The sequence below is a fragment of the Oratosquilla oratoria genome, chromosome 19 (assembly GCF_046742065.1).
Source record: "Oratosquilla oratoria isolate Oo_2021 chromosome 19, ASM4674206v1, whole genome shotgun sequence".
Classification (NCBI taxonomy): domain Eukaryota; kingdom Metazoa; phylum Arthropoda; class Malacostraca; order Stomatopoda; family Squillidae; genus Oratosquilla; species Oratosquilla oratoria.
In genome coordinates this window covers 55,470,231-55,481,905 of record NC_134795.1, presented here as the reverse complement: position 1 = coordinate 55,481,905, position 11,675 = coordinate 55,470,231, and the positions used below count along the sequence as shown (strand labels likewise).

The 11,675-nt window shown below is 40.6% G+C and overlaps 1 protein-coding gene across 2 annotated transcripts in view; it reads left to right on the top strand.

The window, feature by feature from the left end:
• Positions 1 to 10,198, top strand: part of LOC143035904 (uncharacterized) — a 56,773-nt gene extending 46,575 nt beyond the window's left edge. For both annotated transcript variants that reach the window (XM_076203105.1, XM_076203106.1), the window contains exons 5-6: positions 995 to 1,185; positions 9,085 to 10,198. In XM_076203105.1, coding sequence (XP_076059220.1) covers positions 995 to 1,185; positions 9,085 to 9,787 — 894 coding nt within the window. In that variant the 3' untranslated portion in view covers positions 9,788 to 10,198. The remainder of the gene's footprint in view (positions 1 to 994; positions 1,186 to 9,084) is intronic.
• Positions 10,199 to 11,675: the final 1,477 nt, after the last annotated feature.

Genomic DNA, 11,675 nt, shown 5'->3' with positions numbered 1-11,675 from the left:
CCTCTTGTCCCAATCCTCCTGTTCCTCGCCCCATCCTACCTTACTCTTGTCCCCATCCTCCTCTCCTCTTGTCCCAATCATCCTGTCCTTCACTCCATCCTACCTTACTCTTTTCCCAATCCTCCTATCCTTCGCCCCATCCTCCACTCTTCTTGTCCCCATCCTTCCCTTCTCCTGTCCTTTGCTCCATCCTACCTTACCCCTGCCCCCACCTTCCCTTTCTCCTGCCCCCTCCCTCCTCTCCTCCCCCCCCCCACCCCTGGCCTTCCCTGATGCAATGCTGCTAGATGCTTGTCATTCTTCATCAAGTTGCCATGCCGTCATCAAATCTCGCGCGTATTCGATGACTCAGGCAAAAATGTCGGACGTTTTGTACGCGGGTAACTAATAAAAGTATATTACAAGGGAAAATAGTGTATTAATCTTATAATGTAAAAAACTAAAACAAAAACGTGAGTCCGCTCTGAAGGCGTAATAGAAACTGACGCCACTTTGGATTGGCGGGGAAAACTTACACGACCACAAAGAAAGTTCAATTAATACAATATTTTCAATAAATTTTAATAGATATCATAGGTGAAAAGCATGTATTTCCCAATCTAATCACAAGTACAATGCATGACAATCGTACTATGCCCTTAACACGTATATATACCACAACGTGCTGTTAAATCTCTGCTTTGGAGAGCGCAGCTCGAAAATGCGAAAACTTTTTTGACGGAACGATGGAGCTCCGTGGTGTGAGAAGGAGAGGATGTAGTGCTTTTTTTTTCTCTCTCTCTCTCTCTCTCTCCAGGCGACGCCGTCAGCGTCCTTTCCAATTGTTTTGAAGTCATCAAAACAGCCTGACAAATCCCTTCTCCACCTCCTCCTCCTCCTCTTCCTCCTCCTCCTTACCTCAATTTCCTCTTCCTTCTTCTTCTTCTTCTCCTTCCGCCTCCATCGAAGTCTCCCCCTTCCTACCCAACTAACGCCCCTCCATGATTTCTTGCAGAAGTTCGGAAACTTCAGCTTCAACAGCTTGACCTTCAAGTGCGACTTCTGCAACCCAGACAGGAACATGATCAATCCTCGTATACTCTTCTTCACCATCGAGAGCATGGTTCCTTGCATCTTCATCTTCGTCGGTTACATGGCCATCCTCTGCCAGGTCTACAACAGCAGCCAACGACTCATCGGAATCAGGTAAACGTTTACATCATCCCCACCAACTTCCTGTCTTGTTAGTTCTTGACCATATTCTTCGTCCACGTAGCCTTTCCCAACTCCGAATTAAAAAGCTGTGGGTAGTCTGAGCACCAGCCAAGCGAGTCCACACAGAAAGGGACCCCCATAATCAAAATATTCACACAAAAATGCCAACCAAATAAATATTAGCACGTTCAGCCATCTGCAAAGGTGTCGAAATTAATATTAACATACAAAGGATTTGATTACAATGGCGGAGCATGCCGACAGGAGACCTTTTGGTCCATATCTAGGTCGGATGCGATAAAAAATCATAATAATGATAGATGAATAAACGAATAAATAAAAACTATAATAATGTAAATGATAAGTGAAATACATAAATGCATAGGTATAGTTAAGTAATAAACAAACAGGTAAATAGTAAATAATAACAAATTGACATAACTAATGATAAATGAGAATCAAGCAAATAATAATAAACAGATAAATGATAACAAAACAGACAAATTATAACATACATCTGAAAGAAATTAAAACCCTGGAATGATCTGTGGGGATTCCGCGATAATGTGACCCTTCGAAGCTGCCCGTAAAAAGTCTTTATCTGCCTCAGGCCCTCACCTGCTATTGTAGATCTTTGACAAAACCCAGCGCCTTCCCGGCAATCGGTAAACGTATACCTCACCCCCACTTTCTCGTTCTTTCATATCGCGATACCCTGGAAGGAAAGAACGACATCCTCGCCGTCACAAAATTGAAAAGTATTCTTGGTTATTTGAAGCCCACAGCGGAGGAAGAAAGCGCTCCGCTTCCTTCATGGCAGTCCAAGACACGTCATAAAGGATATTGCATTGCATGTTGCAACTACCTCTTTCTGCATGACCGACCGTAGATTATGTCAATTCCCCCCACCTTTTTTCTGTCTGCCGCCAGGCGAATTCATTCATCTCTTTGGCATCGAGGGAGGGCCCTTCAGGGCCGTTTGTCACTTATGAACTTTCCTCTCTTTTGTCGCCATGCGATTTTATTCATCCCCGTGGTAGTCTACAAATCAGGAGCGATGGGCTTGACGCCACAAACAGAATCGCATAAACATGAATATTTTTCTCTTTTTTCAAATTCACAAAATTTTTCAGTGTTTTACATTTTTACGTATGCAAAAAGAAAATAAACAAATAGATTAGATAATTAAGTAACTAATAAATACATAAAAATAGATAGATATATATCAAAACAAATAGATAAATTTAATATATACTCGTGTTCATGTTGTACTTAAGGGGCATCTGTACGCTTATCCAAATTGGTCATGTCCTGTTTAGCTGAATCTTTTGTCCAAAGTACAATAGTTGGCGACTCAACTGTGGCTGTGTCGTTATTTACTTACATTGTTAACATTTTAGTCCATCGTGAATAGTCTCTCTCTCTCTCTCTCTCTCTCTCTCTCTCTCTCTCTCTCTCTCTCTCTCTCTCTCTCTCTCTCTCTCTCTCTCTCTCTCTCTCTCTCTCTCTCTCTCTCTCTCTCTATTTAGCCAATACGTACATTTATAGCCAAGATTCTCGCTGGGCGAGCAGGTTAGAGCGTCGTTACATGTGGCGGAGGTCGGGAGTGGAGACAGTTTGAATCCTACCGACAGCAATAGGGTTCGTAGTAAGGGCAGACTACATCAAATTCTCTGAATCAAAAAGTACTCCGTTTGTAACGAACCCAAACCATATATATGTATATGTATATGTATATATATATATATATATATATATATATGCACATATATACACACATATATATACGTATACATATATATGTATATATGTGTGTATTATATATATATATATATATATATATATATATGCACATATATACACACATATATATACGTATACATATATATGTATATATGTGTGTATTATTTATATATATATATATATATATATATATATATATCATACATATATAATACAATTGTAGGTGTAGGGATTGACAGAATCCTTATATCCATAAAAGCAAGCGAGTCCCTTGGAATTTATTTAGGTCGAGTGCACATAACCTCTGCAGATTCTCTAACCCAGTCTGCACATATTTCCGTTTACATCTGCAATTTTCATTAATCCTTACACTGACGAAAGACGAAGAAAATGAACAGATGGTGGAACGCCTTCAGTGGATCAAAAAGTTACAAATTTAGCCGAAAGAAGACCTTTACTATAGTGACAAGAGCTAAAGATTATCTCCATTATCCCTATATCTTATATACATAAGAATGGAGGAGACTGCAGGAGACCATAAGGCCCACAGTAGGCAGTTCCATGTCCCATATCACCTGTCATCCCCATCCATAAAGTTATCTTCTCTTAAAACAACTAATTGTTTCAACGTTCACTACATAGTTACTAAGTTTATTCTATTCGCTAACCATGCTGTTGGTAAACCAGTTCCTGCCTATTTCCCTCTTAATATTCAACCAAGTATAACCTCTCCAGCACCAGAGATTAAACTTTCTGTACCTAGTTTACTTTATTCAGTTAAAGTAAATTCTCATCATTTCTTCGAGACAAACCTCAGTTTCTCTACGCATCTCGCCAGCCCATCTCTTAATTTTCATGGAAGTTTCCGTGTCTTCCTGTGACAAAATGTACTTCCTTATTTACTGTGTGAAACCGGTAAAGATTTGGAAACTACTTCTTCCATTATCTGGTGCCCCATAGGATGTGGCCGGCAAAACCAGCAGCGTTGCCACGTCTAAACCATCTCCAAAGAAAACGGGGGAGACAACGTTTTCTTTATACTTGCATGTATGACCGGTATAATTAAAGTGACTGACAAAGGATGAATGAGTGACCCGCGCACCTGTGACTCAGCGACCCCACCCCCCCCACCCCCAACCCCACGGAAATTCCTAGGTCCGGGGCAACGTCGCCTGACCTGAGATGCCACATCGTTTAACAAGTCTCTTCTTTTCTTTACATGTATAACAATTACTCGTATCACCTACCATTTAATGAAAAAATCAATATGCATTTAGAACATTCCATGTTAACATACTCGGGGTAGTGGACAGCTTTCGGCATATGATGAATGTTTTGATTCAGTACGCGACAACACGGCAGACAACACCTTGTGGGTTACGAGATAATGGAAACAGTATAATCATGGTGACTTCCAGAGAGTCCGCAGCGATTTACTAAAGGAGGAGAAACGTTAGTCTCTAAAGTACGCCTATGTCTCTTCATCCAACACTCGCCAACCGTCACTTGTGCTGACGTTTGAGCCCAGGACATAAACTCATTTCGGGTACCGGTGGTGCTTTGTCCTGGGCAAATTCCTGAAGTGGGTTTATGTCCTCGGCTCAAACGTCTACACAAATGGCGGTTGGTGAGCGTTTGATTAAAAGACTTCCTAAGTATAACAACTTTGGTCAAAGGCGCATGCGCATATAAATTTGACGAAAGGATTAGAAAAAACGAAAATGTAACTTGACGCTATTTGAAAACTGCAATTCAACAACTTATTGTCTTTATCTGTTTATCTCAGTTTTTATTTATCTACCTTTTTATTCATTTATGCGTCTATTTATGTATTTATCTAATTAGTTCATTTCCATTTTTCATATTTACCTATTTATCAATTTATTTATCTATTTGTTTATCTACTTACTTATCTATTGATTCATCTTTTACTATTTACTCATCTTATCTATTCATTTTATCTTATTTTATTTATTTCATTTTATTTTTTATCTATTTATTTATTCATTTTCTTCAAATTGTGAAAGACATTGTGGAGTACATGGGAAGCTTGAAGCTGTGTGGGTCATTTTTGTTTTTGAAAAGACATGTGTCAGCAAACGCCAGAATATAAACTGTCGTACGCCAAATTATAAATTGTCATTCGAGAACTCGGAATATGACTTCATGTCTTCTGCAGCTGCCGCACCATCATGCAGACTCCTCCAGGACGCTGTTGTTGTTATTATTTTTCACTGTTGTTTACCATATGAATGTCGAAAGTGTGTCTAGATTTAGGTCATTAGTATTTTCTTCGCCATTAGTGGTACCACTGTTATTCTTTTATTCTGTTTTGCAACTAATGATGTTATTTGAGTTGGCATGGGTGAGTAGGCATGGGGGTTTCTTCGAATATATATTTATATATATATATATATATATATATATACATATACATATATATATATATATATATATATATATATATATATATATATTGCAAGCAATCACATCACCGTGATACAAAAATGCAAAATAACCACAGGAGAAAGGAAACTTGTAGACAGTAAGTACTTTCGTATATTACATCTTCAGACTAAATGACAGAGATACAGAGTTGGGTTTAAATATAAGTATCAGGTGCAACCATAGGGGGAAAGGGGGAAACAATACAATATGGGGAGTAGGGATGACCTTACCCGTATCGACCTGACCAACACATAAGGCTCAATCTGGCGGAAAGATCTTGGTTACCATTTGGGTTACCAATTCAGGCACGTTTGACAAAAATATAAACTTAAGCTATGGTCATTTTAAATGTGATAAATTGGTAACCCAAATGGTCACCGAGATCTTTCCGCCAGATTGAGCCTTATGTGTTGGTCAGGTCGATAGGGGTAAGGTCATCCCCCCTCCTCACATTGTATTGTCTCCCCCCTTCCCCCCTATGGTTGCACCTGATACTTATATTTAAACCCAACTCTGTATCTCTGTCATTTAGTCTGAAGATGTAATATACGAAAGTACTTACTGTCTGCAAGTTTCCTTTCTCCTGTGGTTATTTTGCATATATATATATATATATATATATATATATATATATATATATATATATATATATATATGTGTGTGTGTGTGTGTGTGTGTGTGTGTGTGTGTGTGTGTGTGTGTGTGTGTGTGTGTGTGTGTGTGTGTGTGTACATGTACAATTATACAAGACATTAATAGTAAAAATTAAACTCTGATAACACTGTATAACAATGAAAAAAAAAACGGAAATGAGACTATCCTTTTCTAGAGTTATTTTTTGCGTAGATCACGAATATAACATCCGTTTCTTTCTGTGACCCTCCCAGTTCTTCGTAAATAGCAGTGCCCGCAATGTCTATCTGAACGGTATTTTTTGTTGCTTTTACCATTTATATAATTTTTCACATAGCTATGTGTTTTTTTTTCTTAACAGGATACAGAGTTAAGATGCCTAGAGAATGCAAGAATTCGCCAGACAAGTTTTGTTATATATGTGGACCAGTTACATTAAGGCAATACAAGAGAGAATTTATTCCACATGTAAGGAAACTTTATGAGCTGTACTTTAGATATAAAGTGGACAAACGCTGGGCACCTAACTTATGTTGTGTCAGGGGTACAAGTTCCCTTTCTGCCTGGGTGAAAGGGAAAGAGCCTGGCCTCATGTTTGGCTTACCAATAGTCTGGAGGGGGTCAAAGGACCATTCAAGAGATTGCTACTTTTGCTTAACAGATATTAAAGGTGGGTGTTCAGTGTTTATTTTTTACTGTTTTTATATATTTTTTCAAGAGATTTATCAATAAAAAAGATCGAAATACATAATAAGTTGCACTTCCACTATTTTTGCACGTGATCACAACCAATAGTATCCATTTTTAGTCTGATTTTATTTTATTTTCCTGCAGGTCGCAACAGAAAAGGCAAGAAATCTATCGTGTATCCAGATCTTCAGTCTGCTATTCGCCCAGTTCTACATTCAAGTGATATTCCTGTACCACAGCCGCCCTCTGAACTACCAAGCGATGACACGAGCAACTCAGACGATTCAGAATCTCAAGATGCAACGTATACGACACAACTTGAATCTGATAAGAAACCACACCTCATCACCCAACCAGAACTCAATGATCTAGTTCGTGATCTAACACTTACTAAGCAACAGAGTGAACTCCTGGCCTCACGTTTGCAACAATGGCACCTGTTGGATGAAGAAGATCGAATTACAGTATTTAGGAAGCGTTCTGCAAATCTACAGGATTTCTTCACTTTGGAAAACAACTTGACTTATTGTAATGATATCAGAGGCCTATTCAGTGCCCTTGAGCTGTCCTATGAACCCAATGAGTGGAGGCTATTCATAGATGGATCCCTTTACAGTATAAAAGCAGTTCTGTTGCACATTGGGAACACCATGCCTTCAGTTTCAGTTGCTTACTCAGTCATTTTAAGAGAGACATATGAGAACCTTGCTTTTATTCTAGACCGCATAAGTTACAAAGAGCATGAGTGGTTAATTTGTGCAGACTTGAAAGTAGTAGCCATACTTAATGGCTACAAACTGGATACACCAAATTTTATGTGCTTTCTTTGCAAGTGGGGACAGTAGGGCCAGATCAGAACATTATATACGCTCAGAATGGCCATCTCGGGAATCTATGACGCTTGGATGCCATAATGTAATTCATGAGCCACTAGTTAAGAAGGAGAAAATCATTTTGCCACCACTGCATATAAAACCTACAGTGCAATTTACCAAATCACTGCAACATAACAAGCCATGTTTCCAGTATCTCAAAGGGATCTTCCCTAAAATTAGTGATGCCAAGATTAAAGAGGGTATATTTGTAGGCCCTCAGATTCGCAAGCTTATAAATGACGAGGACTTTGAGGCGACAATGGATGAACCTGAGCTAGCGGCCTGGCATGCATTCAAAGATGTATGCAAAGGGCTTCTGGGAAAGCACCAAGAGTCCCAGCGAGAGCGTAAAGTGGAGAGGCTAATCAAATGCTACCAAGATCTCGGATGCAATATGTCACTGAAGATACACTTTCTTCATTCTCATCTGTCCTTCTTCCCAGAGAATGCAGCAGATGTGAGTGATGAACATGGAGAGAGGTTCCATCAAGATATAGCGTCAATGGAAAACAGGTACAAGGGAAAATGGAGCCCTGCTATGCTGGCTGACTTCTGTTGGAACCTGAAGCGTGACACGCCTGAGACGTCTTATAAAAGAAGAAAATAATAGATAGTATGTAAATACATCATATAAAGCTAACAAAAAACCCGATTCATTATATATTAATTAAATAAATACAATGAAGACATTTAATCTGACTTTGGGAGCAAAATACATTTATGGAACCTTGGAAATCTCTATTAATTGCATAATTATTAAAAAAGCGATTTACAAAAAATTGTGACGTGGCATGAAATTTTTGTTATCAAATTTGAATTCAGCACACTGAACTTCATAATAAAAAACGCACATGAGAACTATGTTTTTTTTCTTAATCCTGAAATTTGTTGTACAGTGTAATTGTCTAGCAACCACTCCCACCTCCTTTTTAATGACGTATTTGCACAGTGTGATTATATCAAACCCTTCTCACCCTTCTTTCCTTCATCGTCGATAGTCCCAGTGCCTTCAACCTTCCGGCATAGAGCAAAGCTTATCGGGTTAGTATCCGTCCCTTAGTTACTCTTCGGATAATCTTCAGATTTATTTAAGTTTTTATGTGGCGTCTAGAGTGTTGTTTTGTGCTCTGAGCTTCACGCAGTGATGAACACTTTCACCGTTGGCTTCTTTCACATGAATAGAATCCCATGACAAAAGCCACGATAAAGTCGTAATGGATGATCTCTTGACATCGAGAACACACCATGTAGGTCGATCTCGGGAAAGAAATGATTAATCACTATTTTTACTCCACATGTCTTCACTCTGCGAAAAGGCACCATATGTGGACGGAGCCTCTATTAGTAAGACGTCTGGCTTGTTTTAGATCTACTTGATGAAGGTGCAACACAAGACACATTGCACTAACAAGGGGTCCGTCCTTACATGGTGTGTATTTTGACGTCTTCAATCCCTGAAGTTGTATCCTTTAAACTAATTCCTTTTCTTCGTCTTTTGCAGCACCAAGAGAACCCAGATAGCCATGAGCCTTCGGAAGAGCAGAACGATACGTATGATCCTCGGGGTGCTCTTCGTTTACCTCGTATGCGTAATCCCGATCTGCATCTACAACGTGATGTTCTGTCACTCCTTTCAGAGAGAGCTCGGGGTCATTCTCTACTGCCTCTACTGGGTCCAGTATATGGCGAATAACTTCATCTACGTTGTCAGTAATGACAAGCACCGTAGCGCCTACTGCCAACTGGGCCAGTTCCTCAGAGGTGTTCCTATCCAGCTACCGCTGGATACTATTCGTCATCGTCAACTCCAGAAACTCCAGCACCAGCTCCAGGCCAAGAACTGTCAGGACCAGAAGCGCGGATCTACGCAGTTCCTTCCGTCGTTGGTGATAGACGGGAGAGTCCGAAGCCCTTCGGACTGCGAGGTCGCGGCGGCGGAGGACAAGCTCCAGGGGAGTCTTCGGCCTGTTTTCCTCATCGACGACAACTACAACACCCAAAACAACCTCGCCAACGTCCTGGCTCAAGTTCACCACGCCCAGGCCAACCACACTCCCTCGGTGGATTCGGCCAGCCTGTCCACCTCCACCAACAACTCGCAAGTCAACCTGCTCCACCTTTCCAAGACCTACAAAAGGAGCTTTTCGTTCCACCCCAACCTCAGAAAAACAAAGAAAAAGCTCAAGAGGACCTTCTCCGCCTAGGCTTCCTCCTTGTCCTACGAGTATCTTTTGTTGTTATCAAAGTGATTGTTTTTTTAGCAAGTTAACTTAAAACGTCAAAAACTTGGCGATTCCAAGCATCAGTTTAATGGTGCATGTTAGTACATTTCAGCGAAACATCCCATATAAAGACTAAATAGTCGACTGGTGAGAACAGAGGGAAAGGTTTCTGTACGATAGCCATGACACCCTCGTGTCACATGAAGTACAGCAACGAAGTTTGTGAATATTTTTAATCAAATCGTCCGACGGCATGGGAGGATCCACACTGTAGTGTAAGGTGTGTGTGTGTGTGTGTGTGTGTGTGTGTGTGTGTGTGTGTGTGTGTGTGTGTGTGTGTGTGTGTGTGTGTGTGTGTGTGTGTGTGTGTGTGTGTGTGTGTGTGTGTGAAAACGATAACCTCTACACCTAAACAACCACACTCTTCCTACTGTCGATGATTCCTCGACCGGTCTACCGAACGATCCCTCCGCACTTCACACTTTTAATGAAATACCGATTAACATTTGACCGGCTCCTACAGCGTTTGGTTCTAGTGCGTTTTGTGAATCCTTCTTGAACCATCCTACAGATCAAAATCGAGGTTAGGAATGTACTCCGCACCGCACCGCCCCTCTGGCAGAGAATATCGAGACTTCGTCAAGCGAGGAGTCCATCAAGGATCTCTCTCCGCTCCCCGACCGGTCCTGTTCCGCAACTTGTTACCGTGAAACACCTTTACTAGATCCGTAGAAGTTTCACACCTCGATCGACGTTCTTCGTCAGGAAAATGGAATCTCTGAACTCGAGTTTGGTGTTGTTTAACTGTTAATTACATTGTTTGTGTTACCGGAAGGGCAGTAGTTTGTTTACAAAGCATCAGGTCTCTAACAAACAACTGAGTCGCTTGAACAAGGCCTTTAGAGTGTTCTTTTCATATGTGATGGTTTAGTTGATGCTAAGGCACTTGCAGCCATTCGTGCATATTTCATACAACACTTCAACATCAATCCTTCGCTTGTGTTCTGCCCTAGCCAGGAAAAAAATCGTCGGAAGTTAGAAAAAAAAAACAGACCTACAAAGTACCTAATGGCAGTAGAGGGGTTGGCAAAGAAGAAGAAAAAACATTGAAAAACAGAAAACATCCATGCCATGGATTCTTCAAGCAGTCATGTGTGGATATATTTGTAAACATTTGCTCACAAACGTGCTTTTAACACCTTGTTATATGTGAAAACCAAACTCGTAGAGTCGTATCTGCGTAGACTTCTGACAAGAAATGACCATTTTGCTGCCGGAAGATTTGAGATTCCTGACGGCAACCCGGTTTATAAACAAATGCCCAGTTGGCACACGGTCTAATCAAGAACAGGACAGTTCACCCCAGAAGGAAAGTTAGATCATGACTGGTTCGATTTGCGATTTGTTCATTCCTTTCGTCTCAACTTAAACGCCTTCTCATGACATCAAATCGTTAGCTTTATGAAGTGAGCTGACCTGTTCCTGTAACGACCCTAGGCGGTTGTAGGACCTTCGGTTCCTGTTTCCCTTTGTGGAGGCCCGAGTTTGATCCTCGGGGATGTTCTGTAAGATCACCTGTCATCCTTGCAACGACTTGGGACTAGTGATGCTGTCTTGGAACGTGTCACAGAAAAGGAGTTTCCTAGACCCTCACTCTCCACCAATAAGACGTTCGCGTCAAGTTTGACGTCACAATTTTTATCTCTAGTCCCTTGAGGGGCAGAGAAGAGTTTTGATATATTTTCCTGGTTCTCGCCAGAGGATTTCATTCAGGTCTGAAGACTCGCCTGTGCCCAGTTGAAGGATTAAATGTACATTTATGGTTTGGCGGATTGAACACCCCATTGTAATTGAACAAAGACAATCTTTT